Here is a 16,561-nt window from a genome sequence, read left to right as displayed (position 1 = left end):
CGAATGCGTTTTCTGGCGGTGAACTAGTTCACAATGCTCAACACTCTCTGTGAGAGAACTGAATTGAAAGCTGCAAAAAGGACTCGCCTCTCCCGGTTTGTTTCTGGCTATGATTTGCTTTTGCTCTCTCTCTCGCTCTGGCCATGTCTCTCTTTTTGGTTTAGTCGTTTGCTGGCTTTCAACCTGGTCGGTTGTGTGGGTTGTACGTGCTCGCGCCCGTGTGTGTGTGTGTGTTTGTGTGTTTGGAATAGTGACTCAAATCTTTTTGCTCGTGGTCCTACGGCTGTTGTGTTTTTCTATCATTATTGTTGTTGTTCTTGTTGTTGCTGTAGCTAGGCTGTAGCTGCCAGAGCCACTGTATATGTATATATATGTACATAGTTAACTTTCAAAACGAAATGTGTGTGCGTGTAAATGTTAGCTGAAAAAATGAAAACCTTGCCTACTTTCGGGCGTGTTAAAATTAAAAGTGAATATTTTCGCTAGGCAAAGAAAATAAAAAAAGAAAGAGAGAGAGAGAGAAAAAGAGGAAAAAAAGAAGGTGTAAAAGTGAATTAAATGAATATAAAACGTAGCCAAAGTGACATTGGGCCCAACACACGCACTCACACATACACACCAACATACGCACACACATACATACATACATATATAGATGGAAATGTGCTCATGGATTCAACGACGACAGCAGCCTCTGATTTTTGGCCCATGAATGAACTCATATAAAAACTTGACGAGCCAGAGCCAAAAAGCTCCCTTTCACCTTCTCTCTTTCACTCCCACTAACCCGAACCTCCCCTGCTTTCCTTTCACACACACTTGCATTCTCTCACACTCATACTCACACTCACGCACAAGTGTTTCCCCAACTATTTAAAAGCATATAAAAAAAGCAATTTCAAAAAAAGAAAAGATTTTTGAAATAGAAACTTCTCTTTGGCTGCCCTCTTCACTTTTGCCCCCCCTTCAAACGTTGGTGGAACGTGCCGCGCATTTGCTATTAAAACAACAACTACAACAACATCACCAGGAGCAGCAGCAACAAAAAAAGGTGGGTCAAGTGTAAACTTATTTAACTAGTTGTATACACGAAATGCCGCCCCCGCACCTAACAAAATTGTAGCATACTTTTCAGCCCTCTCCCATTCACACACACGCACAGAAACACGCTTACTCTCTCGCCCTCTCTCTCTCTCTCTCTCGTTCATGCTTTGTCCGTAATATAAAAATAAATTATGGGCATGTCCTAAAAATAGCAGCAAGGATTACATACTACATCAAGTTGCGAGATCGCGCCTGCAGCAGAGCCAGCAACATAAATCATTTTGTGTGTATGTTTCCAAAATGCCAATATAACTCTTTGATACACACACGCACATCTATGGAAATGTTACAAAGTGAAGAACCTAAGTGTATGTTTGCATGTGGTAGGGTTGAGCCGAGTTTAATTTTTAGTTTCACAATTTAGTTTTAAAGTAAAAGTGTCAGTTGAAAAGTTAGAAAGTTCACGTCCAAGCCGACTTAAGAACTTACTCAGAGAAATTCATAACAAAAAAAACTAGTAATTCCAATTTACATGAATAATAAGCATTTTTATCTATTTTAAGAAGCAGTAGGCTCAAAAAGATTTAATATAAGATGTTAAATCATAATGCAAAATGTTTAACTTTATCTTCTAAGGAAACATGTTAGGATTACTAGGATTCGATGTAACATAATTGTTTGATTATATCTATTGATTTGCTATAGTTACTTATTATTAGTACTACTTTTTACGAATTTGAATTATATTTCATTTTTTCTCCTAATAGTAATTTTTACTTTGGTTAAATTCATAATTCCACCTGACCCCAAACACTATGCTATACTTTTTTTACTTTAAAGACCAATGGCGGATGCCGGGGAAAGGAATGGCGGAAATCAGAATTAAGATTTAAAATTGCCAAGTTAACTAAACAATTTTAAGTTCTTTAAGTTTTTAAATATGTTTCAAGTTAGTTAGTTAAACGAGTTCAAACTAAAAATATGAAGGCTTGATTACAGATGGGATGTAAACATTAAGGTTGTTGAAACATTCCAATTTTCAAAATTAATGTTAATTTAAACCTATAATTTAAACTAAAAATTAGTCAGCTTTAACAATTGTATTACAGATCGGTCTACCAATAGTTCTGGACTAGTTCACAAATGTTATGCTGAACTCTAATGAGACGAAAGCATTGTGTTTTTTGAGCTCACACACACACACATATGCACACTGAAGAATGAAAGGGGGGATTCTAACGCACACAGGAAGTGACAGGCAGTCCAAAAACGAAACCAAATGAAGGGGTATTTGGTGGAAAGTGGTCACGGGGGACGGAGAAAGGAAAACAGCATAGTCAGTGAAAAATCCTGTCTGCAGCTATTTCACTTCCTTGAAATCCTTCTGCAGACAGCCACAATAATAATAACGGCAAAATCTGAGAAGGAAGATTGTGTCTTCTCTCTCGCGCTCTCCGTGTCTGCACCAGACTCTCTCTCTTTCTCTCTTTCTCTCTCTTCAGGAAGTTCTCTAGGGTTTTCTCTCAACGCAGGCGCCCTAAGGCTAAAGAAGGAGCAAACAGAAATCCCAAACTCAACTCGTTTCTTTTCATTTCCTTTTGGCTTGGCTTGGCTCATTTGTTTATTTTTAGTTTTCTGTCATAGGCCCCTCCTGGACATCCCCGCATATATTTTTAGGAACAGGAACATATAAATATATGTACATAAACATGTATTAACTTCTGGGAGTGTGTGTGTGTATAAGAGCAATTAAATTTCCGTTAGACACTTGAGCCCCTTATTAATATGCAGATGGACCTCAAGTATCTCAAGTAACCAAAAACGTGGAACTCTTGGCTACTGCCACTGCTCTGCTTGTGCTGCTCTGCCAAAATTAGAAATGAAACTGGTTCAAGGTCGATATGCAGCAGTGGCTGTAGCAGTTGTGGTAGTTGTGGACCTACTATATAAGTTGTTGTGGTTGCAATCAACTACTATAAACGAGGTTGTTGCACCGCCCGTTTGGAGCTTTTCTGTCTTATTGGGTCAGTCATTCTGGCACGCTCGCGCCTAATGTTCAGCGACGTCGGCGGTGGCGACGGGTCAGTCAGTCGCGAATTTAATAGCGCCGATTTGTCGGACGGGGGGAGAGAGGAAATAAAAATTAAACCGAAACGAGAGATTTAACAATAGTGTTTGGCCGAAAACCCAGAGTGAAAGTAAAGGCAACGATAGGAAGCGAGGAAGTGGACTTAGTTCGCGTGTTTCCATGTCCATGACATGACGAGACCTTCTCTTTTATGGAGCTCACGTGTCACAGGGGACGGACGCAAGAATAATGCTGGAGGCGTGGTTTGGGGAGGGTTTCCACTAGCCCCCTGTCTCAGAATAGTGTGTAGGTGTTCATTTTCAAGAATCGCGCATAAACACATAAAACAATGATATGCCCCCGACACACACACTCACACAGCCTGCTAAGTATCCCGTTAGGAGCTTACGTAATCCCGAAACGTATGCCTTAATCACCTTTGCGTACCTTTTTCTGTTTTACTGAAAGGGCCAACAAACACACACATGATGTGGAATGAGTGGAATAAATGGCATGAGTAAGCTTAGCTCTGATACTTGTGTGAGTCTCGCATCTGTAACTTGTTAATGGACTTTCATGCCCCGCTCAATGACAGAAAGAAAATAGATGCAAAGTCATTGCAAAGTCAGCGGCCTGGAAAAACTATAGTTTCAAGGCATTTTTATGGTTTGACTGCGACTATTTATGGAAACCACTTCGGATATCCTGATCAACTTTGTGAATTTGTTTTCAATTTCCACAAGTCCACACAGCCTCAAATTCTCAAGTGAGATCACTTTAGTCTAAACTCTAGTATAATTTACAAGTTGTTCTTTAATTAGTAAACTGGAAATAAGAAAGAGAGACAAATCCAATAACTAACTTTAATGTTTTGTTTTATCTTAATCATTTTCTTTACAATTAGTAGGTATTTAATCTCAATATACCTACCATTTGAAACAGGAATATCCATGATGTCTAAGGATATATCGATTTTTTATATTGAGATTAAAAGTACTATAGGAAACGATAGAGCCATTCGCCATTCGATTAAATAGGATATACATACATATATGGGTAATTACCTTATATATGTGCATTTCCTAGTCTACCGAATATCTGGGGTAATGGATTTTCTCTTCAGGAGATTTCCTTTTAAAAAAATGGATTATTTAATCGTGTGAAGAATCAATAGGATTAGACTATCTTATATAAAAGATTCAATTAACAGTCATAGGGAGTTTTTAACTAATCTGGACAATGCTAAACTTATTAACAATTCTTTTGCCTTTTTGATTCGTCATTATATATCCCATAAATACATATAACAACAGAGAAAAAAAAACAACAATAATAATATTAACAAATAAAAATTCACCCACATCTAATGTAAACATATATATGAATTTAATTTTTCTTTTCAACCAAACACCAAGAAAATATTTCAAATTTTACTCAATTCTGTTTGTTGGAATGAAAAGACCCAACCACATGGCGTATGAGTGATTTTTAAGTTCCTAGAAAAAGAGAGAAAAGAATTAAAATTTTATTAATCAAAAAGTACACGATTTGCATTTCAAATACCAAATTTTGTTCAAAAAGATCTCCATGGAATATAATGAAAATGTTGATAAACGTATAGTATATGTGTGTATGTGTATTTCTACGTGAATTTTGCTATTTTGCATTGAAATTTTGTCACGTGCTCATACCTCATAATTCTGGAAATCCCCGAGGGGTGGAAACGACCCAACGACCATTCACATGCCCGTTGTCTGTTTTCTGTTGGTTGTTTTGCGTCGACATTAATTACCCAAATGCTGGTGCCTGTAATTATGCGACATAAAACAGACAGGGCGACAGACAGGAGGGGAAATTCATTTCCCCTAGCCTCCCCCATTCACCCAACCAAATAAAAACTCTTGGAAAAGAAGAATAGTTGCTCGAAAGGATGTTGCATTTTAATTGAAAATAGTCTAGCAAAAACTCAGTGAAACTGTCACAAATAGAAATCAGCTGGATGGCAACATAAAGGTTTCAGGTGCCAGGTGCCGGGTGCCAGATACCGTGTGCCTTTCTCATCTCCACCTCCCGTCCATATTCTTGCCTCTTCTCCTATTCTAGGGGTCTTTCTCTGGCTGTGTGCCTGCTAATGAAATATTCATTCAGTAATCGATAATTCCGCAAAAAAAAAAAAAAAAAAAAAAGAAAGAAAGAGAGGCAACGGCAAACATAGTAAACATGCGGCGGCATAATAAGTAGGCAAAAGAATCGTGCAAAACCAACTGCTTGAATAGTCTTTTGCTCCGAACCCCACTGGACCTCTCCATGCCCATCAGGCTCAGCGTCAGCGAGCGAATTCAACCAAGCCGCATTGAATGCCGCCCAAGAATTGAGGACGAGAGTCAAGTTGTCTGCATCAAAACGGACCGGGGGAAGGAGAGTGGGGGATAGCAAGCAAGAATAGAGGAAACCTCCAATATTTTAGAAAATTTATACGCAGAGTTTAGTTGGCCGCATAAATTTATGGATTTTTTATGCTGGTCCAGGGACTGGTCAGGTCATAGTTTAGATCATTATATTCCAACCATTCCGCACGGCAAGCACACACAAAATGGAAAGAATGAGAATTTACAGCAATTTGTTTGTACGAAGCTGTCCCAAAAATTTTAGGAACGAAATAAACCTAAAATGTTTTGAAATTGAAAGTTTTTCCTTTCATGAAATTGAAATAAATGTACAACCTTACATACATACATAGATAGAGTTGATCAAGTCGAGTCCACTTCTACCCTACAAAGTAGGCAATAAAAAATTTGTATAAATTTCTTAAAAATTCTATTACAAAAAAGCCTTTTTTGTGTATCGTTTAGCGATTGGTAGAGTACGAGTCCTTAGCCTATAAAACGAAAAAAGGAAAGTTTTCTTCTTTTCTGAAGTTACAACTTCTTAGAGATCTGAAATATGAGCTTACGGCGAAAGCCTCTTCATTCATCTCAAATTAGTGTCCATTAAATGAGTTTTTTATATTTGCAAATAAAACAAAGGCACAAAAGGTTCAGTATGGAGAAGAAGATCGTGTCTCAGGCAGCAGTTCGAATTGTAATTCGATATGTGAATCCATTTTTTCTGAGACTTGGCATCGAATCGACCCAGTTGCATGGCATACATATATCACCTTAAAAACCCCGGTAAAATTAACTTGGGCTATTCTGACTTTACTTTGGTCTCTGGTCTAAAAGAATGTATTACAAGTTAGTAAGTTTCTTTTGATAGCCAACTTATCGCATCACCCTAATAATAATTTGTCATAATTTTCCTCTCGGAGTTTAGTTGATTCAACTCACAACTTTATCGATTCACAAACCCGAAAAAGAGATTTAGAAAGACGGATCAAATAAACAAATAAATATTATATTTTTGAGAGATAATTTATAATGTTAAAATTAAGCACAATAACAATAAAGAGTTCTTTTAATTCTATGGGCTAATTGACATTCCATTATATACTTTATGCTGGACCAATTCGTGACTTATCATCAAATCTTAAACAACTCCAATCAACCTTCTATGGAAGCCGTTTTTTGTTCTCTTCCCACGCAAACTCTTTTTCCTTTGTCTCCGTGTGCCTGATTATATTCATAATAATCAAAATATGTAAACTGCCGTCTGCTTTCGTTTTTTTTTTATGCGAACCATTAAGAATTCTATTAAAAGTTATTTACGAGTAACTTTGGTCCATTGAATGCAACTCAAACAGGAAAGCAACAAGAGTGCCCCATGCACCCCCCCGAAGTCGAAGCAATTGTCCATGCACGTTCCATAAATAAGAAATGCAGCCGAAGCAAATAAGGGCCCCAAGCCCATCTCCCTGGCAGAGTTAGCGCACCCCACGACCAAAAAGACCCATTCCACCCATATCCCATAACTGTTTTGTTCAGCCTTCATTGACAATAAATTTGCATGGCTAGGCACTTGCACTTCCGCCCCGAGGACAGGAAGCCAAGTCCAAGTCAGTTTATATGCAGATGAGCATAATTGATTTCAAATTGTGCAAAAACTAGGGATAGGAAAGAGCTTGCATTTCATAGAGTGGGGTTGAGGGTTTGGGATAGGGTTAGGGGTTTTTGATGTGGTTGGAGGGTTCATTCATTGTTTGCCACTGAAGAGCTTAATGCTTTAAATAGGAGGATATTGATAGATAGAGCATGTCCCATTCAAACTCTCTCTCTCTCTGTCTGTCTAATTCTCTTTCTGTTTTTCGCTGTTTGATGCTGAGTGAAGGACTCTCATTTAGGCACTTGAATGGAAGACGAGAAGAGCCTGTAGTTACTCAGGGTCTATATCTATTCAGTGATAATAGCCAAGAGATAAGGACATAGTAGCAGGAGGCAAATATATGAAAAGGCACTGAAACAGGAGGATACAGAGGCAAAAATACTCAAACTAGAGCAAGGACAAAACAAATGCAACAAAAACTTCACACGAATAAGAGAGCAAGCACGAAAGATAGATAGAGAGAGAGAGAGAGCCAAGTTGGTTACATTGCCTGGCAAGAGAAATGCATATACATATATAGTTATATATATATATATACATACATACATATGTGCAGTTGTATTTACCCCCGGTATATCCCTCCTCTGTCTGTCAGTCAGTCAGTGTCCAGCTCTGGCTGTGAGTCCTTGCAAACAGCATAAGGCTCCTCTTGTACCTTTTCCATTTCACTTCAGATTATGACAACTCAAGGAAATTCTGGCCAGAGTCTGTTGAAATTTTGAAATTTTTGCATATTCTCCATGGATTTGCTTTCATGTATTACCAATACATCCATCGACACATGCTCATGTGTCTGTCTGTGTGTATGTGTGTGTGAGCATGTCTGTGTTAATTGCCTCGTTGTCTGACATAAAAAATCATTGCAGAAAAAAAGAAAAACACAAAATGGCAAAAGGACCTTTATGCATACGCGCTAAGGGCCAAATATAGCGGCAGGTTTTGGTTATTTTGCTATTGTGGGTGGCAAATGGTAGTGGGTTAAGAGGGTGAGAGAGAGAGGGAGAGGAAAAAAAACCAATTCGATTTAATTTCGAGTTGGCAGGCAACATACATCGACAGTCTGGGCGAGTCTGATAGAGACTATCAAAAATCTTCAATCAGGCATAATTAAAATGAAAAGACAACTCGGAAATCAACCAAAGGGGACTCAACTATACAAAATGCACATTCCCTCGAAATGGCATCAATTATAGTAATTTGCTTTTAGTTAATAGAGTTGATTGATTAATTCCTTATCCAACAGTTTTTTAGTATATTTTGTTTTAGTACCTAAAGTTTTACAGTTTGAAATGTTTATTATTTAAGAAAATTCAATCTGTAGTGAAAGAAAATAAGTTGATCTTGTTAAGGTCCTAGCCGCTGGTGCTCTCTTCTATATTAAAAACTTTATTTGTTAACTGCTTAGATTACGCTCTTGAATTGGTTGACTTGTTGCTATAAAGAGTTAAAGTAAAGGTCCAAATATTGAGAAATTATAGAGAGAATGAAGAGAAAGAGATCAGAGCCAAATTCTATAGATATTAAATATATAAAGGCAGAAAATAATTTATAAATTTTTGACATAAACAAAACAATATCAGTTAGCTAAACAAAAAAAAAACAACTTAGATTAGGCAAAATATATATCATGGTTTAATTATGGGCATCTATCTAGACTAGATTTTAATAAATGACTATCAAATGTAACCTAATAGTTATGTAACCCATTTGTTAGGTGAGTTAAAACTGCTTGCTCCGTTAGATTAGTGTGGCATTTGGTACATTTGCATACAGTACCCTATTGTAAGAGTATTTTGTGATTGGTATTACCCTTGGGGGCTGGCACATTGCCCCTTTTCGCTCCGTTGTCGTTCACTTTCATCGTGTCTGGTGTTGTTTGTGGAACGCGACTTTGGTGGGGGCATACACGGCGTATGAGTGACAGCTGTGTGCGTTGTGTGCTGCTTCGACATTTTGCGACTCATATCAAATTACCGTTATGGTTATGCTCGAGCTCCAAGCAGCGACAACTAATGAGCGCCATGGTGACAACTCCGACAACGACCAACCATACTGCCAGTCAGAGAGTTATCAATTTATATAGCATACCTAAATGGAATGTTCATTTGTCTCATATATATTTTTCTCTTGCTTCTCCTCTCATTTAACTTTCAGTTAAACGACAACTTTGCTGGCGAAAAAGTCGTAGATAGGCTGTGGCACGAGTAACAGCAGTACGGAGCAGGTGAAGGTGCAACAGAGGCAGCCGATTTTCTCACGTTTTAGGCTACGCGACGTGGTGATGTGGGACACATCCCGCAACGGGCAATGCAACAACCCCAACGTTTTATACCGTCTGTATCTGATCTATATGGCACGGACGAGATAGAACTGCTGCTGGACGAGATACGTGAGCTGGAGCTGGAACCGGTCTGCTGTCAGCTGGACGATGAGCAGGACTTTGAAATAGCTGGCAGCAGAGCCGGTGAGCTCTCGCTATCCCTTGAATCGCCATTGGGTACATGCACCTCATGGGATTCGCATGCCAATTATAAACAGTGCAGCGGCCAAACGCCGTTGCCATGGGGCGTTGCCCTACACTGTGATCCGCAACACTTGAAAACGCCTACAGGGATTGTGCGCATACTATTGGTGGTAAGGATGCACATTAATCATTATCGACACTAACAACAAGAATACAAATTTTTTTTTATTTTTCATTTTGCAGTTATCCTCGGCCGCCTGTTTGGCCTGCGAATGCTCTGCGGGCACCGTACAGGTTGGCCTCTTTCTACTGCCACTCATTGGACGCCTAAGGCTAATGGTCTTCTGTGCCCTCTTCTCACTACTCATCACTTGCCTCATGATATTTCTGGATATATCCCATATAGCCCTTATGTTTCCATTCAATTGGACAAAAGTGGTAAATAAAGAACCACAAAATGAACAAACGAAAGGAAACTAATTCCATCTTCTCTTACAGAATACGTGGATGTACCTGAGTGTTGGCCTAATATTTATATTGAGCTCAACCCTTCTCGTTCACATGGTTCTCTATGCCACTGAATATACTGTGGTATCAAAGCATTCCAAGGATACACTTCTGGCCACTGGAGTAAGTTAATATTTGCATCAACATTAATTTATCTAGTCTTAACTTACTGAATATACTATAGATAATTGGTTACCTCTGCGCCTTGGAGGCATTTCTATTGTCGGGCATTGCTTCGTGGCCGTGGGTTCAATATTATCGTCAGGTTCCCGATGATGCCAGTGAACTGTTTATTGAGGATCGCGAAATGACACCCATGAGTCCCATTATTAGCACCGAATTGCAGCCAACAACAACCACAACTGGTCACAATCTGGCGCCGTATCAGCATAATATCCATAATAATGGTAATGGTAATGCAACGGCTGCCGATGTATATAACCAACAACAACAATCGTCCTATAATCAAAAGCCTTATATACCTGGTAAGTGGCAACTATACAAATATATATACTAAACTCTACTCAAAGATACTCAGAAACTCAAAGCAATGAATCATAAACCAAAAGAAAACTTACATTACTTAACCTCTTTAACATTTCAAAGGATAAGGATATTAAATGAAGGATTTCTTGTGATTACAGCCAAACGACCCAATGAGCTCAACAATCAGGCATTGGGTCACAATACACAACAAACCGCACGCATTAAACCCAATCAACGCTATCGAGAGGGCTACCACTATCACACAACCACCCGCCAGAGTCCCACATTCGTCCTAGGCGATGATCAGGATGCCGGCCCATCTACATCCCGTTCCAATGATAACTCTAGTGCGTGATAGTTTTATGATGATGTTTTCGATGTGTCCACTCAACCAGATGACTAATTCAAACACAAAACGTTGGGGCATCTTGCATTTTTGGTCAATGTAAAACAAACAAATTGTTGAATATTTAAAAGAAAAGAAAAAAAAAAATACTTGTCCAAAGACAAACGACAAAATAACAGAAATATTTAAGCAGCAAGCAAAGCAAACAAACAATAATAAATTTAATAATTGTATGTGTGTATGTAAAACAAAAACAAAAAACAAAGAAAAAAGTATGAAATGAACGAAACAAACGATCGAAAGAAAGACAGAAAGATGAAATGAATATTACAAGCCGAGAACTTTAAAGAATTTAAAATGAATGAAATGAACTAAGAAAAAAAAAAAAAATCATTGCAAAGCACTCGAAACATTTGATTAGTTATACGAAACAAAAATACAGAAAAACAAAAATTGGCAACAAAATGTTTAAGAAAAACAAATTACGAAATAAATAATTCCTGAAATATGAAACAAACAACAACAAGAAAAGAAAAATCTTTAAAAATTGCAAGCAAAATTTAATAGAAATTATTTGGCATGGAAAATGGAAATCAACTTGTTATAAACGTAGTTTTGCTTATTTTTTAATAAAAACAAACAAATAATTCAAGGAAAAAATAGAATTTAACCTGTATACAACTTTCAATTTATTTCACAAATGCACAACTCTTTTTCATCTATCTATTTCAAACCCAAATCCTTTTCAATTGTATGCACGCACACAGTCATCATTTGATCCTTAACACTCAGGAAATTCTTCACTGCTGCGGGTTTTGCCTCGGGCCAGGCAGCCAGATCCCGATAGATGGGACGACAGAACTTCATGCGGAAATTGGAATTGGCAAATTCAATAATCTCGTCCAGGCGATTGATCAAACGAGCTCGTATTATCAAACGATTCAAACGGAAACGCACTTCAGCATTCTTGGAATTCTGTAGATTGTAGGTCTTCTCGAGCAGCTCGATTTTGGCCTCGTTAAGATCAACAAAATCGGCGGTTTCAATAAGTTTACCCAGGAAATCGATTAGCTGATGAATGGAAATCTTTTGCTTAATATCAGCATTATCAGACAATTCGGCAACGCTCTTGGAGCTCCACAATTTGGCCAGGTTTTTGGTAACATTCACCAGTGATTCATCGAATCTGCAATTAAAGAAAGGAAATTTATGTTATTCTCTGTTTAGTTTTGTAATTCTTCTAAAGCCTGCATGAAGGATGAGGATTTACAACTATTGGATCTGTTTCTCTAATGAAATATTCATCGCATCAATTAAGGGTATAGACAACTTATAAATGCCAATAGCTAAGAAGCAAATAAACTCTAGAAAACATTATACATAAGGATAAATTTAAGATCCTATTTGGTATGACTTGCTTGAGTATGTGTTACTTATAAATTACTTCTTCAAATACCTACTTGGGTATAATGGGTGGCATGCCTTCGCTAGTGAGCCACAATTGCCAGTCAACTTCAGTTAATTTATCCTTTTTATCACCATCCTTGAAGTATTCATATAAGGCCTGCTTAAAGTCATTTGTTTCAATCGATTTGTATGCATATTTCTTCAAATAATCACGCAAAAAGGGCTCAAAGAAACTTGGACCACCGAAGAGATCCTCCAAATAGCGCAAGAATGTCGATCCCTTAAAGTAAGGCACAGAGGAGAAGGCATCGTCGGGTCCGCAGTTGGTTAAATCTACAACCAATTTGGATAATTCTGGTGTACTAGACAATTGCGTCCGCAGCTGAAAAGACAATAACATTTATTTATTTAACAATACATTCTTAAAAAGTGGATACTAAAAACAACAACAATATATACATACATATATATATAGCGATATATTTTGCGGTTGCGGTTAGGATGGATAATGCTTTATGTGGTTTTTATTTAATTTCTTTCAAAATTTTAAAAATGTTAACGAAAAAGAAACCAAATAGACCCAGATAAAATGTATAATAATTGTGGTTAGATTTGGGTTATGATTAGGGCTAATCATTCACTAATACCATTTCTAAATGTAGAGAAGGACAATGACCTTTTTTTTACATAACCTAATAAAACTGAGTAAAGTGATCTTAGGAATTCTGTGAGTATGAGAACAATAACAAATGCGTTTTCCTAAAGCGTTTTAGGTTACTAAAGTAGTTCGGACATATAACAATGCCAAAATTTGTACAGAAATTCTAAAAATTTTGACGTGACTTCTGACAGTTGAATCTACAATCCTTTCAATTTGTTTTGATGCAATTTTCATGATTTTTCTGAGTTTATATACTTACACACTCTTGCAAATCGGTCAAGTTGCTCAGCATCTTGAAGTCCAATTCCTTGGCGCCCTGCATGCGTCCCACAATCTTGGATTCGACGAAAACGGTGAAGCCTTCATTTAGCCAGAAATGTTCGAAATTCTTATTGGTCACCAAATTGCCAGTCCAGCTGTGGGCAATCTCATGGGCTACCACATCGGCAAGTGACTTGTCACCAGCCAATAGAGTGGGAGTGACAAAAGTAAGGCATGGATTCTCCATGCCACCGAATGGGAATGATGGAGGCATCACTAACAAATCATATTGCTTCCATACATATGGACCACACAGATCGGAGGCTGTTTTCAGCATGGTTGACGTCTCGGAGAATTCCTCGGCACAGGCATCTACGATTGCCTCTTCGGCCCACACATTGGAGTTGGGCCCGAGGGGACGGGATACCAATTTACCAATGGCTATGGCAACCAGGTAGGCAGGAATGGGTACTTCTTGCTTGAAATTCGTTTTGCCCTCTGTCTTCTTCTCAATCAAGGCACTCATCAGTGCTGTAAGCTCTTTGGGATGCTCCACCTCCGCTTCGTAGGTGAACTTGACAGAAGGCGTATCCTGGCAGGGCAGAACGGAACGAGCATGGATGGCCTGACACTGCGAGAACATGTAGGGATGCTCTTTGCCCAGTGTCTGGGCTGGATTTAGCCATTGCAGGGCACTGGCACTGCTCGAAGTCTCATAATCAATGCGTACATTGAGGCTACAATCAGAGAAAGAGTGAGAGGGATTATTTACAAGTGTTATAAAGATTAGCTGGCCAATTGATAAGACAAACCTTCCCTTAGCCGTGCCGGCTGGCAACTCCAACGTTAATTTCTGCCCCATATCTTCGACGGCATCACTGATGAAGTAATTGATTGGCACCTCACTGCCTCCAGCCAACAAGGTGGCACTTTTCACATTAATGTCACGTACATCCAACAACTGGAAAATGTTTATAAATCACAAACCTTTCTCTTCGTCTCTTTTTGTAACTCACAATCTTCTCCAGATTATTGGCCAGCACATTGAAACGATGTTGAACACTTCCTTGCAATTTCGTCCCCTCAAAGTCCACTTTCCAGTTGAAGGAGCTATGCTCGGTGGTTATCAATTCCGGCTGGGAATAGGAACTAGGATCAACAGTGCCCAGACGTCCCATCTTACGTTTTTGTACTTGATAAATCGGTTGAGTTTTCAGAAGTGTCGTGGACAAGCCGCGCCGAGAGACTGAAACAAAAGAAAAGCAGGCAACGTATACTTAACTAAACTTTTTTCCCCTCCAAAAAGAGATAAGCCCTCCGAAATAAGGTTTTCGAAAGATAAGGCGCAATTGAAATGAGTATTTTGAAAGCGTATTTGTTTCGAGATAATCGCACCTATTCAAATATGGATATAATACAAATTGTGTAGGCGAGGCAAAGTAAGAAAATGAAAATCACTGCCGGCAAAACTTGCAAAAAAAAAAAACAATCGATATGTTTCATATCAACTCTTTGGAAGTGCAAATTCAGTTCACCTGGGAACGACTAGTTGATGACCTAGAAATCAATGATTGGATTAGATTTTGAAGAGGATTATTCTTTAGTTTTAAATAGTTTTACAAGTGCCTAAGTAATTTCTACTTATTTTGAGACTTCGGAAAATTTTGCTTCAATTTGTGAAATTCTTTTTATATTTGACACAATTCGTCGAATTTAGAAGATTTTGATCTTTTTATTTTAACACCTATGAAAATTTATCTAAAACTTGAGAGTACTTTCGAAAATTTTTAATAATTTATGCAAATCGAAACTCAAACTGAGAAACTACTTTTGTGTTTTTTGTTTAATTTTACTATCGAGTTTCTCTGATACTATCCATCCATCCATTATACATTTTTGATTACATTTTAAGTCAAGTTTAAATTTTTGTTATAATTTTAAGGACTTTTGTTTCCAGCCATGATGTTTCACTCAACCGTTTTATCCATCCAACTAGCAACCATAAAAAGGCATTTTGTTTAAAAACTGTATTCTGCTTAATTACAACAATTAACAACCAAAAACTATCGCAATATATAATCCTTGGGATAATCCATAATCTGAGGGAAATTCTCCAACGTCTCCTTATCAATGTGATCGAGTCGCTGGGGTACTGTGCGTGGAGCACGAATCTGATTTGTAACATTCTCCAAAATCTTCTCGGGCACAGCGTCATCTGCAAACAGATGCAATCGCTGCATTGTGTGTCTTCGCTGTAAGTTGCCTTGCATGGAGTTATAGACGGCCTTTTTCATGACCATAGTTGGATCCTTTTCATGCAGTTGCCAGGCTAAAGTCCAAGAAGCTCCACCTGGATAGCCCGTATGATGGAAATAGACTCTCTTTATCCATTCATCGCCGGGTAGAGCAATCTCTTTGGTATTAATGAGCACCACATGGTCACCGCAGTCATCTGGAAAGTATTTGTTTACATTTTAGTTTGTGAGCAACTTGCAACCTTGCTTAAACCTACAAAAAAATATAGACTTGATCAAACTAATGTAAATCTATCGTATCTCCAAAAATCTTTGATAATTACCATGTAGGAAAAACTCTAATGGGTAGCCGGCAGCAGCAACAATAACAACAACACCACGAGTCGACGACGACGCCGCCGTGTGATGTAATGGAAAGCACTCACAACAATTTTCACGAATTTCTTACTTAAAACTATGTTGGATATCTATTTGTATGGCTGAAAACTTACTCATTGGATGATATATGGGTTTGTGCAGGCCCATTAAATGGGTTTTAACCAGGCGAGCGGACTCAAAAGGATTCTGCCAGGTGCAATCGTAAATGTGCCAGGTGCGCGCAAATGTGGCCCATTGCTAACGAAGAGATTAAAGCGTTAGTTAGTCAACTTTTTCCGTGATTTAACTGTTATATACCAACCTGAACACGCTTGGCCACCGACATTTTAATATGTTTTTAATAGAAAAAACTGGAAAAGAAAAACCGTCCCAAATATTCTATTAGAGATGCTCCATTAAAAAGTGATGGCTATCGATAAACACTCACTATTTGACACTAATAAAAATATCGGTTTTTTTACAGCATCATTTGAGAGCTCTGTAAGTTAACAGACTGTTATTGGTAATTAAAAACTGTTGCATACATCATGGGAACTCTATCGAAATTTGAAAAGTAACGACTACTAATTGGAACTGGAAACAAAGTTACTCGAAATGTAAGCAATAAAACTAAATCAAAAAGAAGATTCAAGTTAACAGGAACCCA

The 16,561-nt window shown here is 38.0% G+C and overlaps 2 protein-coding genes across 4 annotated transcripts; one reads left to right on the top strand and one right to left on the bottom strand.

The window, feature by feature from the left end:
• Positions 1–227: 227 nt before the first annotated feature.
• LOC137576262 (uncharacterized) lies at positions 228–11,418 on the top strand. The gene is made up of 6 exons (XM_068289276.1): positions 228–1,051; positions 9,305–9,784; positions 9,858–10,052; positions 10,113–10,244; positions 10,306–10,606; positions 10,766–11,418. The coding sequence occupies exons 2-6, from the start codon at positions 9,458–9,460 to the stop codon at positions 10,960–10,962; spliced, it is 1,152 nt and encodes a 383-aa protein (XP_068145377.1). The 5' UTR covers positions 228–1,051; positions 9,305–9,457; the 3' UTR covers positions 10,963–11,418.
• Positions 11,419–11,618: 200 nt separating this feature from the next.
• On the bottom strand, positions 11,619–16,336 carry LOC137576249 (large ribosomal subunit protein uL13m). Of its 3 annotated transcripts, XM_068289245.1 has the most exons (7): positions 16,217–16,336; positions 16,029–16,152; positions 14,299–14,528; positions 14,095–14,243; positions 13,281–14,019; positions 12,414–12,742; positions 11,619–12,139 (listed from the first exon to the last, which is right to left on the bottom strand). In XM_068289245.1, exons 1-7 carry the CDS (start codon positions 16,238–16,240, stop codon positions 11,677–11,679), a joined length of 2,058 nt encoding a protein of 685 aa, XP_068145346.1. In that variant the 5' UTR covers positions 16,241–16,336; the 3' UTR covers positions 11,619–11,676. The 3 variants fall into 3 exon arrangements, with proteins under 3 accessions (XP_068145346.1, XP_068145355.1, XP_068145364.1); XM_068289254.1 differs by lacking the exons at positions 16,029–16,152; positions 16,217–16,336 and adding an exon at positions 14,678–14,816; XM_068289263.1 differs by lacking the exons at positions 11,619–12,139; positions 12,414–12,742; positions 13,281–14,019; positions 14,095–14,243; positions 14,299–14,528 and adding an exon at positions 15,295–15,734.
• Between the last annotated feature and the right edge of the window lie 225 nt (positions 16,337–16,561).

This window comes from Drosophila tropicalis, unplaced genomic scaffold (genome assembly GCF_018151085.1).
Source record: "Drosophila tropicalis isolate 14030-0801.00 unplaced genomic scaffold, ASM1815108v1 contig_1187, whole genome shotgun sequence".
NCBI classification, from domain to species: Eukaryota; Metazoa; Arthropoda; class Insecta; order Diptera; family Drosophilidae; genus Drosophila; species Drosophila tropicalis.
This window is presented reverse-complemented; position numbering and strand designations above follow the sequence as displayed.

Bases quoted from the DNA above. Each gene is read 5' to 3' on its own strand.
- LOC137576262 (XM_068289276.1), top strand. From the start codon at position 9,458: ATGCAACAACCCCAACGTTTTATACCGTCTGTATCTGATCTATATGGC. The intron at 10,245-10,305 runs GTAAGTTAATAT...AATATACTATAG, and splicing joins ATACACTTCTGGCCACTGGA to ATAATTGGTTACCTCTGCGC. The intron at 10,607-10,765 runs GTAAGTGGCAAC...TTGTGATTACAG, and splicing joins TCAAAAGCCTTATATACCTG to CCAAACGACCCAATGAGCTC.
- LOC137576249 (XM_068289245.1), bottom strand. From the start codon at position 16,240: ATGTCGGTGGCCAAGCGTGTTCAG. The intron at 16,153-16,216 runs GTTGGTATATAA...TCTCTTCGTTAG, and splicing joins CGGTGGCCAAGCGTGTTCAG to CAATGGGCCACATTTGCGCG. The intron at 14,244-14,298 runs GTGAGTTACAAA...AACATTTTCCAG, and splicing joins CCAATAATCTGGAGAAGATT to TTGTTGGATGTACGTGACAT.